This window comes from Schistocerca cancellata, chromosome 3 (assembly GCF_023864275.1).
Source record: "Schistocerca cancellata isolate TAMUIC-IGC-003103 chromosome 3, iqSchCanc2.1, whole genome shotgun sequence".
In the NCBI taxonomy this organism is placed as follows: Eukaryota; Metazoa; Arthropoda; class Insecta; order Orthoptera; family Acrididae; genus Schistocerca; species Schistocerca cancellata.
Genome location: NC_064628.1, coordinates 644,527,251 through 644,548,751, shown reverse-complemented (window position 1 = coordinate 644,548,751; position 21,501 = coordinate 644,527,251). Strand labels below are relative to the sequence as shown.

General features: G+C 40.1%; 1 protein-coding gene across 1 annotated transcript in view; it reads left to right on the top strand.

Moving 5' to 3' along the window:
- Nucleotides 1–21,501, top strand: part of LOC126175594 (inversin-A) — a 238,318-nt gene that overhangs the window by 182,562 nt on the left and 34,255 nt on the right. The window contains exons 7-9 of the mRNA XM_049922458.1: nt 8,995–9,063; nt 10,521–10,648; nt 11,562–11,699. Of these exons, the coding sequence (XP_049778415.1) occupies nt 8,995–9,063; nt 10,521–10,648; nt 11,562–11,699 (335 nt within the window). The remainder of the gene's footprint in view (nt 1–8,994; nt 9,064–10,520; nt 10,649–11,561; nt 11,700–21,501) is intronic.

The window sequence follows — 21,501 nt, the reverse complement described above, 5'->3', positions numbered from 1 at the left end:
TTTGGAGCCTTAGTACTTCCGATAATGGTAATAATAAAAGTTGATATTTTACTGTACATAGTATAGCTACTCACTTGGCTATCCAAGGATAAAAGAGGAACATCTCATGTGATGCAGCTGAGAATTTTGGCCTGTGTATTAGGGGATGAACAGAGACCACGCATAATTCCAACAAAATACTTCTACCATCTGTTTCCCTTCAAAATCTATTCAGCAGTAGAATGTTTTTAGACATGTAGTTGTGTGTATGAAATTCCAGTCTGAAACTTCCTGGCAGATTAAAACTGTGTGCCCGACTGAGACTCGAACTCGGGACCTTTGCCTTTCGTGGGCAAGTGCTCTACCAACTGAGCTACCGAAGCATGACTCACGCCTGGTACTCACAGCTTTACTTCTGCCAGTACCTCATCTCCTACCTTCCAAGCTGTGAGTACCGAGCGTGAGTCGTGCTTCAGTAGCTCAGTTGGTAGATCACTTGCCCATGAAAGGCAAAGGTCCCAAGTTCAAGTCTCGGTCGGGCACACAGTTTTAATCTGCCAGGAAGTTTCATATCAGCGCACCCTCCGCTGCAGAGTGAAAATCTCATTCTGGAAATTCCAGTCTGTAAGCTGAAGTGGGTGCCAGGTCAGGTAGGTGTGGAAGAACTTACACCAGGTAGACAATAGCATTAGATTTACTAAATAAAACATAAATCCACTCGCTTCTGTGCTGGAGTATTAATTAACAAGAAAACAATTTGTTTATAGTCAAAGTAACTGCCTCAGTTTATACTTCTGGTAGGCCAAGAAAAAGTTCAACAGAACGCCTAGAATGGCTACTTCATTGACTATCAGATAAAGTCTATGTCTTAACAACCACAAGATGAGATGACTGTCTCTGACCACAAACAGAATAACAAGCCAAGATACCAAAGTCCTGGATGACCGAGCATCGAGAGGCCAAGTTGCAGTGTAGGAAGGACCAGGACTGCTGGCAGTTCCAAGTAGCTCTTATGGTGGTGTTCCCAGGTTGGTGAGCAGGCCTCAGCTGCTGCATTTGTGTTCGGTGTCAGCTTCAGTACCAACAAGCAGAGGGATTGTAAATGAACTATTTCTGGCCATGTGACGGGTCAGAAGCAAATAGGTCCATGCTAGCTGCACCTCCTAGGAGCAATGCTGCTGCTGCCTGTCAGGGAGTCAAGCATCCTAAGTTATAGAGGTGGCATCCTGAGTTATACTCCATAACATACCTTGTGTTATTGCTATTGTTGTAAGGGAGCACATTGTATGGGCTCTTATCGTTGTGGCCCCTACACTATTGTGTGTCGGCAACTTGTGGCACAGTTCTGTTTTGTTGGTGGGCTACATGTCCAGACATAGCATAAGGCTGGCTGTCATATCTGCCGTCCACCCATCCAAGTTGTGCATGTCAAGGTACAGCCTGACAACAATATGAAGTATAAACTCTCATTCAGGAAGTAACAAATACTTAATTGCTTGATACAAGAAGTAAACTTATTGGAAGTCAACGGCTTTGCTGAAGTTTTAGATTTAAGTAGAATCTTCCTTTGAAAAAATAAAAAATTATCTATTTAATCCGTAACCAACAAAGTAAGAAATGTATTTACTGAAAAACAAATACTTAACCAGTCCAAGAATAAGCACATCCCTAATAAGAATAAAACAGCACCTCTCTCTCTCTCTCTCTCTCTCTCTCTCTCTCTCTCTCTCTCTCTCTCTCTCTCCCTCTCACACACACACACACACACACACACACACACACACAAATGCACTTGTGACACAACATCGCACAACACTGCACAAGGATAAAAATCAATGTCATACAAGGTGCAGATGAGAGAACAACAGGCTGCTGGACAGTTGTATGACACCTTCCTTTCAGCACGGCATCAAATTCTGCCTGTGGAGTGGCTAAGCAGTCAGCAGATAGACCTCTGGGTCTACATGAGACAGGTGGTCCATCAGCAGTTTTAAAATGGTGTACTGTGTTGTGACATACCTCTTTAGGTGACCCGTGCAGTCACATGAGGGCCAGAAATTGTAAGTAGGCCCACAATAATCTTGGTTGTGGGCAATGCTGCACTACATCAGAAACCTGCAGCAGTGAGGCCAGTGATACTGTTGATGATTCGTATGTTTGCCATGTCTGGTAGGAGCAGGTAGTATACTAAGAAATTGGCTCCAGTGATGTGCTCTGTTACATCCACAGTTGTGAAGTCCCACGCAAAGACGCAATGCTGCCCCAGATCTAATTTAATTCACTGCAAGCATCTGTATAGAAGAGTTGTTCACTGCAGTCAGGCAGAACAATGTTAGTGTTCAACAACTGTGTAATAAAGTTCAAGGAAATATGCATAAATCAGACCCACTGTCCACTACATACTTCTGGCCAGACTTCCTTATAAACAGATGCTGCAATCATGCTCAGCATTTGGGTGATGCAGCTATGTCCAATTGTTGCTGGCATTTTGGTGAGTGCAAAGTGAGATGCATTTGTGCACCTGATCTCTAAATCTATAATGATACCAACAGATGGAATGTTAACCTGCTCCAAAAGTTCAAGAGGTTGTGAAAGAGTGGATTCTTGACCTCTTGCAGCAGCAGTTTCTCTTGCACTTATGATGACACTGAGATAACTGCTCACTGATATATTTGGTGAGCACATTAACATTGGCTGCAAGATTGTCATCATCTGCGTGTGTTATCATTGTCGACAATACGCTGCTATGCGATTCTGTCACCTAACTTATTGGGGCAGACGTCATTGCATCTATTATCTTGTCAGCCAAGTCAGTCACCGCATCCAAGGGCATATTGTAATTGCCTTTACTTGCGGTGGTAGGTGGCTACTCCGTAATGCACATAGCAAATTATTGGGGAAGGTGCCGGAGTCAACCCTGCTTCTCAAGTGTCTCAGATACAGTGATGGCTTCCACTTGCCAATATCTTCCTGAGTCATAACTTGCCTAATGCACTCTTCTTTGGGTAGAGAGACTCCATCTTCAGTTTCTCACAAGAGTTTGTTGTAGTTGCCATGATTATCACATCTTAAATTTCAGCAGTGTACTGATGGTCTAGTTGAGTCACCACCATTGCAAACATTGTAGAATACATTGTGATCACTACAAATGGAAATTGATCTCCACTTGTTGAAACCACGGTACAGGTTTTTGCGGCCTTTTGTGATGGTTTGTAAATGCTCAGCATGTCTGGAAATTGATGGTTTACAAGTAGAGATTCAGTTCTTCCTGTGCTATAGTGCAGGCTAGATCATGTCAGGGTCACCACTTGTTAGCTGGTTGCCGTGTCTGCTGCCTGACCATCCAAATCAAGATCTTGCCTAGCTGGTATACTAAATATAAGTTCTTTTACAGGAATGAACAAAAACTTATAGCTTGAACAGGAAGTGATGTTGTTAGGAGTCAACAGTTCCAGAGAAGTTTTACATACAAGTTGAATCATCTCTCTAGAAACATAAATAACTCTCTCTTTAGTGTATAACAATAAAGTAAGACATGTAATCGCTGAAACACAATAGTTAACCAATCTAACAATAAAAAAATTCTTAATAAGAATAAAACAATGCCTCTGGCAGCTGGTGCAAAAAATGTTTTGACAGCCATGACGTAAATACACACACACACACATATGCAACTCAACATGACACAATACTGCACAAGGAGGACCACAATCACTATCACTACAAGTATGTTCAAATAATTATTCGTAACATGACAAGTCTTTTCTCAAAGTACCTTCAGAGACACTTTACAAAAATAATAAGTGAATGCAACTTCTATTTTGCAAAACAAAATTCATGTTGTAATACAACTAGTACAATATTACCAGTAATAAAACCAGATAAAAACTGAACATGAAAGAACAGTTTTACAATGTGTAGGCTTCTGTTAGGATTTAGGAATGTTAACTTTGATCATTACAATAATGGTCATTAAGCCATAAGTTCATTTTTATGTTGTGCATCTTTAGTAATGAATAAATTAACTTGTTCTTCATTTCATATGCATAATTTTATTTGTTTCTTTCGTTGTCTATTTATGTAAAGGTAATACATTACTTAACAATGCTCAAGTTATTTGCTACAAATCTTACTGAAGAAATATCTGTTTGAAACTTTCTGCAGATTAAAACAGTATGTCAGATGGGGACTCAAACTTGGGAGCTTTGCCTTCTGTGCTTTCTGGTAATATCTGTGCATATGGTTACTTGACTTGCAACATGCCAGTGTAGTGTTATTGTTGTGATGATAATGGCTTTTATTACATGATTGTTTGTCTTAAGATAGTCAAATCATCTGAAATTATCTAGTCACTTAGGAGATAAACAGTCCCTTACCATATAAAAATTCAAACTAAACAATATATTTGCAGTAGTAATACTTTAAGAAAAGTAAGTAATGTGAAGCAGTCTTTATTTGAAGTGGTATAGTCACCACTTCTGTGGTGTACAATATGAGGAACTATGGAGATCCTCAGTCAAGTGAGGTTACTCATCAAGCAAATTATGAGTGAATATGTGGATCACATGGACTTTAAACTATGCTAATGAAACAAATTAGTGGGTATCTGAGGTCAACAAAAGAACATTAGGCACAGTGATAATGTACGCACTAAAAGATGATACTGTGACATATCCACAACAATTTTAGATACACCATAAATTATGACATAGACTGCCAATGGTATCCTCTACTGTGGCACATAAAACATCAGTACAAAGGAAGTGATGAGGTCATGAGACATGGAGCACAAGGTCAGATAGGTCATGGAAACCAGCAATATCCCTTTCTAAGGAACCATTCTGGAATTCTCCTTGATCAATTTGGGAAAACCTAAATGATTTGCATGAATTGCTGTGGTCACTCAAGAGAGTCTTGTACTGGTATTCTAAGCTCTCCAGAATAAAATTCAGCCATTAGCTGCAAATATATTTTTATTATGATTTACCAGTTTTGACAAATTAATTTGTCATCTCCATAAGCTTAGTAATTTTTACCAGATGTTAATATCTTCTTCCTAGTAGCGCAACGCCATGGGATGTCCAGAAATGTTCATACTGTATGTGATTATTGTAAACCCAGATTGCCAATTTACAGTAACTGAATCTCATTTATGTACCTGTTATGCTAGCAGCAAGATTCTAAGTATTTACCTGAGTATTTAACTGCTACAGAGTAGTTTGCATAGCTTCCCTATGATAATAGTTTTAATGGATCGATAGGATCACTTAATTAATGGGTGTAAGAATCCAATGTATTTCAGACTTTTAATTCTATATATAAAGTAAAGGAAAGGCAACCACTCACCTGTAGCAAACTGATATGTGAAACATAGAATCACACAAAGAAAACAGTATCTACAGTAGTTTTTGAACTCTTGTTCTTCCACTAGCAAAAGTATACACAATCACAAAATGACCACACTGACACCCAAACACACACTCCTGCTGCCCTGCTGCTGTGCAAGATTGACTATTGTTTATCAATTATTGAGAGCAGTTAACTACAGGAATGGAGGTGGAGAGGAGGTAGAGAAGAATGCATGAGGCAAGGAGGGGCTAGTGGGATAGTGTTAGGCAGGTCTTTTGACAGATGATTCAACAGCTGCACAACAAAATGAAATGACTTCAAATGGTAGAGCATATAAGATATAGAATGAGGGAGAGGGGGATGGAAAGGGAGAGGAGGAAAGGATAGGAAGATGGAGATGAAGAGTGAGCCAGGGAGGCAAGAGAGAAAGGGAAAGAGATGGGCAAGGAGGAGGAAGAGAAGGGAAAGAGAGGTGTGAGAGAGGGGGTGGGGGACAGAATTAAACCTTTTGCTACAATTAAGAGTGTAAGGAGGCAACCATGGTCTAAGGGTAGTGTCTTCTACTATAAATCAAAATGCCCTGGTCCCAGGTTTGGTTCCAGCCACTGCTTACATACTGAATAAAAATTATCAGGAACACCAGCCAAAGACTTCCAGTACAAGGAGGCAGCCTTGTTCTAACAACAGCCTAGTCAAAGAAGGTGGAAGAGTGGCCAGAGTTTCAGTGGCAAAATATTCCAGATTAGTTCCCAATTTGGATCTCCAGGAGAAGACTGACAAGGAGGAGGTAACCAAACCAAAAAGACTGAATCACCAATGAAAGTGCAACATTCTATGAGTCAGATAGTGGCATCTCAGTAGTCCAATTGTGTTAAGGAAGATAATATGTGAAATCTCAGTTTTCTAGCTATGGAAAGGAAGCTAAAAAATCTGAAAAGGGAAACTCAAAAACTTGGTCTCGGATAATGAACAAGTAATTCAGCATGTAAAGGAAAATGATAATGAAATAGTCATGTGGGACTGGAAGACAGTGGTAGGTGATGGAATGTAAAACAGAGTTATGGGTGAATATAGTTTTGATAGTAGGGATGAGGGACTAGAAACACTGATTGAATACTGGAATAAGGTTCAGCTAGTAATTAGGAATACAGTGTTCAAAAATCACAGGAGGAGGAGGTATTCTTGGAAAAGACATAGAGATAAGGGACAATTCTGGCTGGATTACATCATGGTCAGACAGAGATTCCAAAATCATCTTTTAGATTGAAAGCATACTCATTAGCAGGTATAGACTCAAATCAAAACTCAGCAATGATGAAGAGTAGACTGAAGTTTAAAAGAATCATCTGGAAGGATCAGTATGGGAAGAAGTGTGATACTGCAGTGTGATAGTGAAGAAAGAAAGAGTCTGGGATCTAATATGAAAGACACTGATTAGCATGAGCTGAAATTATAAATACATTAACCTCTATCTGCAAGGATGGTCTTCATTTTCTTTCTTGCATTATCAATTTCAGGGCTACCAGCCCCATCTTTAAATGCAACATGTAAATACAGCCAATCAATGTCAGGTATAATTTCCTCAGAATCACAGATTTTTGTCATTACCAATAAGAAATATGTGCAAAATCCAGTGTCTACAACACCATCCAGAAAATAACTAAACCGCAAATGACATTCTTTTTTACAATTCCCATTTCCTGGCATGGGTGTGTATATTTAAGCTTTCTATCATGATGGGAGGTGGGAATACAGTCACTAAATGAGTCAAAATTGTAAATGAATTAGCCTCTGGCTGCAAGGATGATCTTCAATTTCTTTATCAAATTATCAGTTTTGGGACTACCAGCCATTTCTACAAATGCACCTTGTATATATAAATCTAATTTCCTTGGGATCAAAGCATGAATCATCACCAGTCAGTAATACATGCAAAAACCTGTGTCAACAACACGAAACAGAAAATGACACTTTCAACATTAAATATTGATAAAAATTGACACACACGTTAAAAAATCTCTACAAGCTATCTGAGACAAGACACACATTTTCAATCACAAAAACTTCTGAGAGAAATGTATGGTACCTGTCACATGTGTGTAACAACTTATTTATGAAACTTCCTAGCAGATTAAAACTGTGTGCCTGACCAAGACTCAAACTTGGGACCTTTGCCTTTTGCAGGCAAGTGCTCTACCATCTGAGCTACTGAAGCACGACTCATGCCCGGTACTCACAGCTGTACTTCTGCCAGTATCTCGTCTCCTACCTTCCAAACTTTACAGAAGCTCTCCTGTGAATCTTGCAGATCTAGCTCTCCTGAAAGAAAGGATACTGTGAAGACATGGCTTAGCCACAGCCTGGGAGATGTTTCCAGAATAAGATTTTCACTCTGCAGCAGAGTGTGCACTGATATGAAACTTCCTGGCAGATTAAAACTGTGTGCCCGACTGAGACTCGAACTCGGGACCTTTGCCTTTCGCGGGCAAGTGCTCTACCATCTGAGCTACCAAAGCACGACTCATGCCCGGTACTCACAGCTTTACTTCTGCCAGTATCTCGTCTCCTACCTTCCAAATATTACAGAAGGTCTCCTGTGAACCTTGCAGAACTGGCACTCCTGAAAGAAAGGATACTGTCCAGACATGGCTTAGCAACAGCCTGGGGGATGATTCCAGAATGAGATTTTCACTCTGCAGCGGAGTGTGCACTGATATGAAACTTCGTGGCAGATTAAAATTGTGTGCCTGATCGAGACTCAAACTCAGGACCTTTGCCTTTCGCGGGCAAGTGCTCTACCATCTGAGCTACCAAAGCACGACTCACACCCAGTACTCACAGCTTTACTTTTGTCAGGAAGTTTCACACCAGTGCACACTCCACTGCAGAGTGGAAATCTCATTCTGGAAACATCCCCCAGGCTGTGGCTAAGCCATGTCTCCACAGTATCCTTTCTTTCAGGAGTGCTAGTTCTGCAAGGTTCACAGGAGAGCTTCTGTAAAGTTTGGAAGGTAGGAGACGAGATACTGGCAGAAGTAAAGCTGTGAGTACCGGGCGTGAGTCGTGCTTCAGTAACTCAGATGGTAGAGCACTTGCCCGCGAAAGGCAAAGGTCCCGAGTTTGAGTCTCGGTCGGGCACACAGTTTTAATCTGCCAGGAAGTTTCATATCAGCGCACACTCCGCTGCAGAGTGAAAATCTCATTCTGGAAACATCTCCCAGGCTGTGGCTAAGCCATGTCTCCACAGTATCCTTTCTTTCAGGAGCGCTAGATCTGCAAGATTCACAGGAGAGCTTCTGTAAAGTTTGGAAGGTAGGAGACGAGATACTGGCAGAAGTAAAGCTGTGAGTACCGGGCATGAGTCATGCTTCGGTAGCTCAGATGGTAGAGCACTTGCCCGCAAAAGGCAAAGGTACAGAGTTTGAGTCTCAGTCGGGCACACAGTTTTAATCTGCCAGGAAGTTTCATATCAGCGCACATTCCGCTGCAGAGTGAAAATCTCATTGTGGAAACTTATTTATGTTCTGAAGGTCCATTCTGAAAATTTGTCAAACACATGCGAGTGTGTGTGTGTGTGTGTGTGTGTGTGTGTGTGTGTGTGTGTGTGTGTGTGTGTGTGTGTATGTCAGTATGAGATTACACTCTTCTTGTATTTTACCTTTTCAGAAAGGAGGATAGCCTCTTCACAAGGTGAGCCAGTGTTTTGGACTGAAGAAGGGCGTTACCTGGCAGCATGTGAGTAGAAGTTCTTTTATTTAATGTGAAGTTTGGTTATAATGACTGTGATGTACATAACCATAACACACTAGCTAGTGAGCTAGCTATGTATTCTGCCTTCCCTGTTTTCTAATCCCTAGCACCAATAATTATTGGTGCTAGGGATTCGAAAACTGGGAAGGCAGAATAATTAAAATATGTTCCACACCTACTCTGAAGGGGTACACTTAAGAAACATAACTCATATCTTAACATGGTAAGACGCCAATACAATGAGTGATACAACTGCACAATTTGGTGCCTTAACAATCCCAACACTATACAACACTGTCCTTGTTATGTATTTCACAGCAGTGATAGAATTAGTCATAACACAAGGATCTGCATAAGCATAGTGTGAGTTGTTCATGCATTTGTACAGAGATGGCACTGATATAAAAAATTATATGTTTTCAATATGCTGATCCATGTTTTGCAGTTGTTTAAGTCAAATTTAGACCTTTGTTTAACACAAATAATGAAAAATATGAAGGAACGACATGTGATATAGCTGAATATTGAGAGGTCGATAGGCTCTCATCTTTGTGCAGATAGGGAAAGTTGCATTTAAGATGAGGACCTCCCATAGATTGTGATTTTTTTATAGATATTGAACAAAAATCTTAATTGGGCACACCACCTAAAAGCCACTATAAGAAAATGTTCTGGCCAGTGTTAGAAAAGATTCTGGCCAATAAATCCTTATGTTCCCTGTCCATTTTGTTTCCTGGTTTGCCACTTATATGCTCCCATCAAATTCTGAATCTACTCTTTTAATATCAGCTTACATGGGCCCTATACTTTCTGTGATTTCCAGCTTTAATCAGTATTTAATAAGTAATAAATCACAGCCAGAGTCCAAAACTGTTCCGGGAAACTTTTTGCAGTTTAAGATCTGGCTTATAAATCTTTATATTATAATTAAATAATTTATTTGAAACCCTTCAGAGTCACCAGGTCTGTTGAATGCATACAGCCACCTTTCATGTTTTATAATCCAAGTGTTATCAACAATTTTCCCAATGCAAAATTCTACCAAGCAATTTCTCAGTTTATTCCTTTCCCTCATTCCATGTATCCCTCCTATCTTCCTTTCTCTTTCTCTTCTTCTTGTGGAATTCCATTCTCCAGTCACAGTGAGATTTTACCTCCCATAATACCTGAAAAATTATTTTTTTAAATCTTGTTACTCATTTTTTTCAGTCTCTTAAATCATCTCCAGAGAAAGTAGGCTTACTTATTTCTAATACTGTGGTTCATGGCTTTTCACTTAACTTGTCTTTGTGTAATGATACTTAGATAATGTAGCTACAGTATTAAACTAGTCCTGTTCTCATGGACTATTTCCAAGTTAAATTTTGTAAAACTCAACTAAAAAGTTTTTATACCACCAAGTTATTTTATTAATACCAGTACAGATTTCTTTTCTTTTTTAGCACTTGGTGATCCACTCATAAAGGGACTGAAAGAAATAGCAGACAAGAGACCACAGGATCCTGTGACTTATCTTGCAACATATCTCTTCAATGCTGCAAACAATCACAAGTCTATTGATAATATGCAGGTACGTATAACATGTTTTATATTCTTCAGAAGAGTATATACTAAAATCGACTTCCATGACAGCAGAGATACTTGAACTCATTTCTCAGACTGATTCAAAACTTGACTTGCCACCATCTCTCCCCTTCTTTTCCAAATCCCACAGAGATTTTCCTCCTAACATTATAAGACCACAAAGTCCAGAAGAAAGACTGTTTGTAAGAGAAGGCAAGACATCCTTTTTGTTGGTTGCAAAATTAAATCACTATTGTGAAGTAAAAAAATTTATGCAAAAAAATAATGTGTATAAATAGAACTCAAGAAGTGCCATTTGCCATCTATAAGTATGAGAAATGCATAGATAAGTGAGGTGACTGTTGCCTGAAAATGCAAATATCTACCCCACATACCCAAAAATGAGGTAATAAAAAAAAATCCTCACCACAGTTTGCTGACTAGACATTCAAAATACTGCAAACTAAATCTTATAAAGCTAAATTTTTGTGAACTGAGTTGTGTGGTTGTCATTTGTTACTTCATCTGAATCAAAGTGAAGCCAATGTCCCACAGTATTTTGGATATATTGTAAATTAACAGGTTATAGAAACATGATCAAACTACTTTATTCATCACACACCTACAGCCATTTGGTGAGTTAATTATGGATAGTCATAAGTGGAAAAATCATTTAAACTCAATTGTTTGCCTAATATTTGTAATAACCCTCACCCCCTTCCCAACAGATGATTTGCTTTTGCTTCATCAGAGGTTTTGGTGTAAATGTTAAATCTCCATTAACAAGGTTTTTGTTAGTTTATTTCAGCAGCACATCGGTTTTAGTCTACATGTCAATAAAATAACCGCTTGGTATTAGAGTTTCATTTACATCTGTGTGTGACAATATTGGTTTGACATAAATAAAGTACATTTCACAGGAAAACAACAGGCTGATAGCACCACCACCACCAGCAAAGGGACGTCTAGAAGCTGCTCCCATACCATCTGACATGGATCCACAAGAGGCAGATATTGAGGAGGTGCCAGAAACACCAGAAAACAGTGCAATAGACAGAGTAAGTGCTTCTTTATCTGGTCCCCATAATAACAACTATTACTCATACATTTACGTATTGTGTTCCATAAATCAATCAAAAGTCTCATTTATCCTGTCACATAATGCACAACATTAACACATTGTTATTAGTCACTAATTTTTAAAATCTATTGGCTGCACTACCTAATACATCATGCAAATATACTCTGGTCCACAAATGATGGCAGTTTGCACACCTCGAGAAACAGATGGGGATTTCATTCTTGCTGGTTCCAAGCGAAAGTTGAGGTATATGCATAAATGTGCTATGTGCTTCATGTAAGCATGTACCCTGCAAATTATGTCTCTCACTTGCTTGGGTAGTATGTTGCTTCCCATCACCAGCATCCATGGCAGTTCACAAAAAATAGAATAAAAATTAACTAAATACCTCACTGTGATCAATACCTCACTGTGATCACATTTAATGCTAGCAATGGGTAAGACATTCACAGCAGAGGGCTCAAAACACTACTGAACACTCACTGGCTGTCAGAGAATGCTTGATGTAGGTATGCAGAATGAGCCCAAACTCTACCACCATCATTTGTGACTCCAACTACAGTATTTGATGGCAATATTTTTAGTTACATAATTATGACTAAGAAGTGTGAATGAGCTTATTTAGCTGATGAATTTGCTCTGGATGGCCTAGATTTAAACAGGTTAGTGTCTGTAAAATTCAGCAAGATGTTTATTGACAAGCACACACTTATAAACAATAAGGGAAACTAAATGTGAGTGATGGGGATGACAAGCTGCTTAAAGGAATAAAATGTAATAATATATTCTTAAAACAATAGGTAATAGTAAAAGCACATTTCTGGTGCATTTAAACATCAGTGGCTTACATAAATAACATATGAGTGGCAGAGAAGCAAAAATTGACAATCTATAATTTTTTTGGCAAGAAGGCGACATATATTAGTCCTTTACCCACATGAACATTGGCTAACAAAAGACTGTATCAAAATCCTTCATAAATTATGTAGCTACATTGTAGCCAGCAGCTTTTGTACAAGTAACAAAATTCATGGGAGTTTATGCATATTAATTAAAAATTCTGTAACATATAATCTAAGAGATGATTTTAATTTTCTAAATGATGAGGACATATTTGAAAGTTGCTGTATTGAATTATAGAGATAAAAAATTCTAATAATTTGAACATACAGAATACCAGGTAAAGAAGTTACAGAAGTAATTATGTTTAAGCTAAAGAGTCTCTTCCAGAAACTAACAAAAGAGCAGAAGAAAAGATTATCATAACTGCTGATTTTAACATAAACAGTGAATCAACAGAATTTATTGATTTGATGAAGCATTTGGTTTTAAGCAGTGAAAAAGTCATTCCTCACTAACACTGCGCACATAAACTTCCCATGGTGTGCTAATACTTATGGCTGGTAGTGGGGCAAAAATGAGCAGGACATAGAAACTGTGTTTTATGGTTTTTCAGCTCCGTTATTGGAACAGTATAAAGTTACACAAAAATTAGCAGGAGGACAATAACACAGTAAAAGTATGTAGCAATAAAAATGGACACAGGGCAAATAATTCCTGTAGGACATGGTAGCCTCACTGCACTGATGGTTGCAGTGAGTGGAAAGTAGCCAATTGTAAATGTCAAAAACTATATACAGATTTACTTCAAATGATTTCACAATTACCAATAAGGACTATCATCAGCTGTAGAATGGTTGCCACAGAGCCTGTTCCTTTCGACACGCATACATGTCGAAAGGGACTTTGCATCATAATCAGAATAGCACAGGTACTGTAATATCATATATACAGTGATTCTATACCTAAGAAAAAACAAGGAACAAAAAGTAAAGAGTTCACAAGTATGCCTTGCATGGAATTGTTTAATCTAAGTGTGCATCATGCCACTACAGGTGAAAAGCTAAGTATAAGCCACAAAGCCACAATGGCAATATCACAAGGTCTCATGGTTGAGGTGTGTATGCCATTTGTACACATGTGATCATGATGATGATGCAGCAGTCAATCAAAAATAAATAAATAAATACATAAAAATGAAAAACTTGTGGACACACATGATAGTCTACGGCAATCAAGCAACATGCGGCACACAATCAGTTAGGGTGCAATTGTTACTAAGAATTCCTTGCTGTGGTAGTAGTCTACCAATTCTACAGAGCTGCTGCTATCATGTGAAAACATCAATATCAAATTAGTCTGCATGAAGAATAATTTAATGATCCACCCCTAGTGCTCAGTAAGGTTCACAGATGCCAGCAATTATTGTTCAGCCAAAGCTTATAGTACAGACTCACCAGCATCATCATCTCTCCATCCGTGAATGTTCAAAATACCATTACTGTGCCTTGTGGCAAGCGTTTTCTTCGTGTTCATACAGCACAATTGGCACTCTTTACAAAACAGTATCTTGTTCTGTCAAGCAAGTCAGTCATTAAGCATCGAAAAAGGAACTGCTTGTCCAGGAGCTCTTTCCATCACAAGCTTCTCTCTGGAAAATGCCAAAGCTGCAACACTGCAGTGTATGGCAGAGAGAAATTCCACTACATAGGTCCACTTTGCTCATGACTGAACAGTGTGTCACCTATTGTTGTAAACTGCTGAATCAGATGGGTGGCAGGTGCTCATGGGTTACAGTGTATCGCTCCCTGTGAGAAGGAGACAATGTGAGGCATTGGCGACAGCAGTGGTGGTGGTCAGGGTGTGGCCCCCATGCTGGATGGCAGCAGTGCTGGTAGGGTATGTCATTTGCTGCGGCAATGAATGAACGGGTAGCGATGACACTTATCATAGTCCCCGTGGCCGCCTGCAGGGCATCCTCAGCAGCGCCAGCATTTGCCACAGGGGTTGGCATGGTGACAATGTGCACAGTGAGCTTGGCATTGTCCCTCAGCAAACCTGGTACTTGGGTGATGTTACTGGACTGCCAGCCAGGGCTGGGAATGGCACTGCAAGACGATTTGCTGGCATGGTGAAGCATGGCATAGTGCAGGGTCAGGGTTTGGCAACAGATGGTAGTATGCTGGTGATACATGGCACGTGGCACTCAGGGTGCCTGTGTAGGTGGTATACTGTTATGTGTAGGTGCTGTGCTGAGTGACTCATGTTGGTAGCCTGGGTCACGCATTGCAGTGTGGGCATGTACCAGCAGTGTGGCACTGGTGAATGGCCTCTCAGTACGGGGGATGTGGCGTTTTTGGCTGGTGACTTAGACATGCTGGCCAGAGAAAGGTCCAGTGGCAGGGGTGGTGTCTGACAACCTCAGCAGCACTGTTGGGTTGGCTGGAGGGATAAACAGGAAGACAGCCTCCACCCTGATGTTCTACCGAAAACCACTAAGATTGGTGGTGTTTGGTGAGGCACCACCATTGTTGCTTGGTTCCATCTTGGTCCTGATGGCTAGCAGTGCACACAGGCTCATATATGCTGGTTTCAGGTGATTGATTGAGACCTTGGTGGTGGTGTCTTGGAGTCACAAGGAGATTGGTTTTGGACCACATGACTGGATCAGATGCTGAGTACTACAGGTGTAGCGGTAGCTGGCTGGCATCCAAGCAGTGCATCACACGCCGAGGACCTGTTGCACAAAGGGCTGGCATTTGCCATGTTGCATGCATGAAAGGTACCCAGCACAGGCACATCATTGAGACATGGAGCTGCTGCACAGAGGGTGGAATGCAGGTTGTGGACAGCAGGGGGTGTGGCTCAATGAGATCACGTGGTAGTGTGAGCAGCAATCTGTACATAAGCTCAGCGGTGGGAGTGCCCAAATCTGCTTATTGCAGACCTAAGAGGACTAGAGGCAGAGTGGTAGACCAAGCTGCAGAGTGGTTTGTGAGGGCAGATCTTAGAGACCTGGCTAATCACTCCACCATGCCATAAGTGCTGCCAGACGTTGCTGTGGGAGTCTTAAGTAAACAAACTGTGAACTGCCACCTGCAGTTGGTGGTGATGTGTAGGGGGCACCTGAAACATGAGACCGCACGTCTATAAAGGCCTTTGCCACTGTGTCCAGAGTTATGTCGGGCAAAGGCACTGTTTCAGGCCATGGCGTGAATCCATCAATGATAGTAATGAGATACCGGTGGCCCTGGTGCCCCACGGATGATGGCAGGGGGCCTGCAATATCCATGTGTATGTGGTAATAGCGATGATCCAACAGGGAGAAACAGGTATAGGGGCACTCATATGCCAGCCTACTTTAGAGTTCTGGCACAGGATACAGACACAGGTCCATTTGGTGCAGTTGTGCTAGATAGTAGGCCAAATGAAATGCTAGTGAATGAATATGGCAGACACACAGATTACACGGTGGGCCAGGCCATGCAAGTACTCGACGTCTGCCTTTCAGAAGTCTTGGGGAAGGTAGAGGCAGATATGGTCAGTACTGGTGTGGACGTCACACCAGACAGGTTTGTGCATGCCTGGTATTGTGTGCAGTTGCAGGTTTAGATCCATATTTACATCTTTTCAGCGCCACAGGAGCTAAGGGCCAGCAATGTGGGTAGTGGTGAGGATCATACAGTTGAAGGGAGTGGTAAGGGCACACAGAAGGCTAAGGCAATCACTGATATGTTGTCTATTCCGGCAATGTACCAGAAATAAGCAGTGAATTGTGCAATTTACTCCTGCTGTTGTAACTGGCAGGGTGAAATCCGTATGCCATCTTTGCAACCAGAACTCACTGTCAATGGGCAGTGGTCAGTAAGAACATTAAATGACGCTCCTCTACCAACGGGTGGAAATACCTACTTAACTGCCTCATACATGCAAGGAGCTCTCCACCATATGTGGTCCAATGCTGTAGTGGTTCCATGAACTTCACAGAGAAAAACACCAGGAGTTGTCACGTCCTTCAACAAATTGATGCTAGACTGTGCTTTTGGCAGACTGCCTGGTTTTGGTGACAACTGCAAGTGGAGCAGTCTGGCTGGGGGGTGTGCTACAAGGGCATCTTGTAAGAGGTTATGCTTTGTTGCTGTTGTTGTTGTTGTGATCTTCAGTCCAAAGATTGGTTTGACGCAGCTCTCCAGAATACTTTATCCCATGCAAGCCTCTCTATCTCTGAGTAACTAAGGCAACCTACATCCTTCTGAATCTGCTTACTGTATTCATCTTGTGGTCTCCCTTTATGATTTTTACCTCCCCCCCCCCCCCCCCACACACACACACTTCTCTCCAGTACTAAATTGGTGATCTCTTGATGCATCAGAATGTGTCCTATCAATTGATCCCTCCTTCTAGTTAGGTTGTGCCACAAATTTCTCTTCTCCCCAATTCTGTTCAGTACCTCCTCATTAGTTACGTGAGCTACCCATCTAATCTCCAGTATTCTTCTGTAGCACCACACTTTAAAATCTTCTGTTCTTTTCTTGTCTAAACTGTTTATTGTCCGTGTTTCACTTCCATACATGGGTACGGAGAAAAGACTCCCTGACACTTAAATCTATACTTGATGTTAACAAATTCCTCTTCTTCAGAAACACTTTTCTTGCCATTACTAGCCTCCATTTTACATCCTCTATACTTCAACCATTATCAGTTATTCTGCTGCCTCAATAGCAAAATTTTTCTATTACTTTAAGTGTCTCATTTCCCAATCTAATGCCCTCAACATCACCTGATTTAATTCAACTGCATTCCATTATCCTCATTTTGTGTTTGTTGATGTTCATCTTATATCCTTCTTTCAAGACTCAAGACACTATCCATGCCATTCAACCGCTCTTCCAAGTCCTTTATTGTCTCTGACAGAATTACATTATCATCAGCAAACCTTAAAGTTTTTATTTATTCTCCCTGGACTTTAATTCCTACTCCATTTTTTTCTGCTTTCTTTACTGCTTGGTCAATACACAGATTGAATACCATTGGGGATAGTCTACAACCCTGTCTCACTCCCTTCTCAACCACTGCTCCCCCTTTGTGACACTTGCCTCTTATAACTGCCATCTGGTTTCTGTACAAACTGTAAATAACCTTTCGCACCCTGTATTTTACCCATGCCACCTTTATAATTTCAAAGAGAGTCTTGCAGTCAACATTGTCAAAACCTTTCTCTAAGTCTACAAATGCTATAAATGTAGGTTTGGCTTTCCTTAGCCTATCTTATGTGAGAAGTTGTAGGGGCAGTATTGCATCGCATGTTCCTACATTTGTCCAGAATCCAATCTGATCTTCCTTGAGGTCAGCTTCTACCAGTTTTTCCATTCTTCTGTAAATAATTCACATTAGTATTTTGCAGCTGTGACTTATTAAAGCTATAGTTCAGTAATTTTCAGACCTGTCAACACCTGCTTTCTTTGGAACTGGAATTATATTCTTCTTGGAGTCAGAGGATATTTCACCTGTCTCATACATATTTCTCACCAGATGGAAGAGTTTTGTCATGGATGACTCTTCCAAGGCTGTCAGTAGTTCTAATGGAATATTGTGTACTCCCATGGCCTTGTTCCTGCCTTTTCTTTCAGTACTCTGTCATTCTTCACACAGTATTGTATCTCCCATCTCATCTTCATCTTTGTCCTCTTCCATTTCCATAATATTGCCCTCAAGTACATCTCCCTTGTATAGATCTTCTATATACTCCTCCCACCTTTCTGCTTTCCCTTCTTTACTTAGGATTGGCTTTCCATCTGAGCTCTTCATATTCATACAGGTGTTTCTCTTTCCTCCAAAGGTCTCTCTAATTTTCCCATAGGCTGCATCTATCTTACCCCTAGTGATATATCCTTCTACTCCCTTACATTTGTTGTCTATCCATTCCTGCTTAGTCGTTTTGCACTTCCTGTCGCTCTCATTTTTTAGATTTTTGTATTCTCTTTCACCTGCTTCATTTACTGCATTTTTATATTTTTGTTTTTCTTCAATTAAATTCAATATCTCTTGTGTTATCCAAAGATTTCTACTAGCCCTCACCTTTGTACCTACTTGATCTTCTGCTGCCTTCACTATTTTATCTCTCAAAGCTACCCATTCTTTTTCTTTATTTTCCCCTTTTCTTGTCAGTTGTTCCCTAATGCTTCCTCTGAAGTTCTCTACAACCTCTGGTTCTTTCAGTTTATCAAGGTCCCATCTCTTAAATTCTTACCTTTTTGTTGTCTCTTCAGTTTTAATCTACAATTTATAACCAATGAATTGTGGTCGGAGTCCACATTTGCCCCAGAAATGTCTAACAGTTTAAAACCTGGTTAAAAAATCTCTGTCTTACCATTATATAACCACTCTGAAAACTTCCAGTATCTTCAGGTCTCTTCCACACATAGAACCTTCTTTCCTGATTCTTAAACCAAGTGTCAGATATGATTAAATTATGCTCTGCACAATATTCTATCAGGTGGATTCCTCTTTCATTTCCTCCCCCCCCCCCCCCCCCCCCCCCCCCAATCCATATTCACCTACTATTTTTCCTTCTGTTCCTTTTCCTACTATCAAATTCCAGTCCCCCATAACTATTAAATTTTTGTCTCCCTTAACTATCTGAATATTTTCTTTTACGTCATCATCCATTTCTTCAATCTCTTCATCATCTGCACAGTTACTTAGCACATAAACTTGCACTACTAAGGTGGGTATGGACTTCATGTCTATTTTGGCTACAATAATGCATTCACTATACAGTTCATGGTAGCTTACCCACGTTCCTATTTTTTTATTCATTATTAAACCTGTAACCTCCCCCTCACTTATCGACCTTAATGACACTGAAAAATTAAACCGCGTGTATCTAATGGGAATTTGGGAAAAGCAATCGTCACCAAAGTTTATCTCTCGGTAAAGAGGGAGGAAAGGGTTACATCTAAATGAAACGAAAAATGCAAATTAAATTGGTGAAAATTAATTTTGAGAAAAGGGTAAAATTAATAAAGAAAGTAATTGTGCGGCCGTTACATTAACAATTAATTGGCCTTAATTAGATATTTGAGATTTGGGGAAAATTACGGTCGCCAGTCCTATGGACAACTACTATAATAACTGAAAATGAAAGATTAATGCACATATAATTAGCACTAAAAGCGTGGCAACTGAAGGTTGACACGTGTTGTGTGAAAACTGAATGTTTGTCAGAAGTAATACATTTCACTACACTCTGACTTAATTTAGCAAAAGAATTAATAAAACCGGAAAATTGAAAGTTAATTTAGTGACTGAAATTAATTGTGAGCTTTGTTTCTGAAGCACATCGAAATTCAGTAAAGTACGGTTAGGCTTGGGCTACCTCAACAATCATTTCAAAAGCTACTTGAATCTACGCAATTTAGCAATAAGAGATTTAACTTTGAACTTGAATTAAATGATTCTGAAAAATTAACAATAGTACAATTTAGTACATACCAAGCTGAGCTGCAGTAATAGGTAAGCTAAAATATGCTAACAAATCTCGCACTCTTAATTTGTGCTTGTGTAATCTAAATATTGTAGCCAGCTATGAATACTTTAACTGAACTTTGAAATTAAAGCAGTGAAATGGAATGATATTACTTTAATGCTGGCGTCTGAATTTCAATGACACTCAGGTTCATTCCGGAAAAGGAAGGGACCCTGCTTGGTAATGCAACTGGGACAATGAGCAACAAAGGTTCATGCTACGTTGCTGTAATTTTGTGCTTTGAACAGTTTGAAAAGCTGAGGTCTACCATACAGTTCTAAAACTTTACGTGCTTCCAGTCTTCCTTGTTGGTTGATTGAAGGTTTGAAGTCATCGATCGAGGAGGTGGCGACAGTCACTCCTTGTCGGCCATCGCTGTTGCAGAAGCTGGATGATGGCGCACCTTCTTCTCGACATGGTCACCAGGCAAAACGGGCTCTTGATGTGCACCAGCTAATGCTTCCCGTCCGCAACACCGTGTCAGAAACTATTGTAGCAAGTCGAGCGCAATTACATGCTGCCATACCCCGAAAGCGCGGCAACTCGCGGGAGCGTCACACAGCACACCTGCTCCACTGCCCTACTCCAGCTAGACTCTCTCTGCCTGCACTCCATGCGGCAGAGTTAACCCTACCAAAGATCCTAAACACTTTGGTTCTCCACACGACCTATCAATGTAATAGTTCGATAGCATAGTTTTCCCTAAGCCAGACCCAGCGTAAAAATACAAATAATATTTACAAAACAAACTAATTATATATATATTGTGTAACCTAAACAGACTCAGAAAATGTCCCAAAAAAAAAAAAACAGCGGAAATGCATATGCTCAAAACATCAAGTAATTTTAGCATTAGGCGAATTAATCATAAACCAATTTTTAGACCATAATAATTGGGTGGAGACACTCCTAACCTTATTGCACTCTGTCATCTGACACAAAAGAAAACAGATTGACAACATATTAAAATTCGTAGAAAACATAGAAAATGGTTTAGCTATTCAAAAAATCAAAATTCCTAACAGTATCAAGAAATGAATACTATTTACAAAATTAATCAGAGTTTATGGTCATAAAAACAGGTAGATCAAAATACACAAATTAGTAATTAATTAAATAGAATGCACATTTTTATATAATCTTTTGATAATTAATATTCTTGTCATGAGAGTCCACTTAACGCTAAACAAGAAAATAATACACAGCAGATCGACAAAAACATAAATATTGACAGCAGAATTCTTTCACATCAGCTGTCCGGGAAGAAAAACAACTCCGCCTTCCGTACCCGCAAGTACAAAGAATGCCGAGAGCGGCACAAGAGCCGACAGTGGCTCCGCCTTGCCAGTATTGTTGCGCCCGTCTGTGCGGCACGCTTGATCTCACTCGTCTGTGTAACGGCATTTCCAGA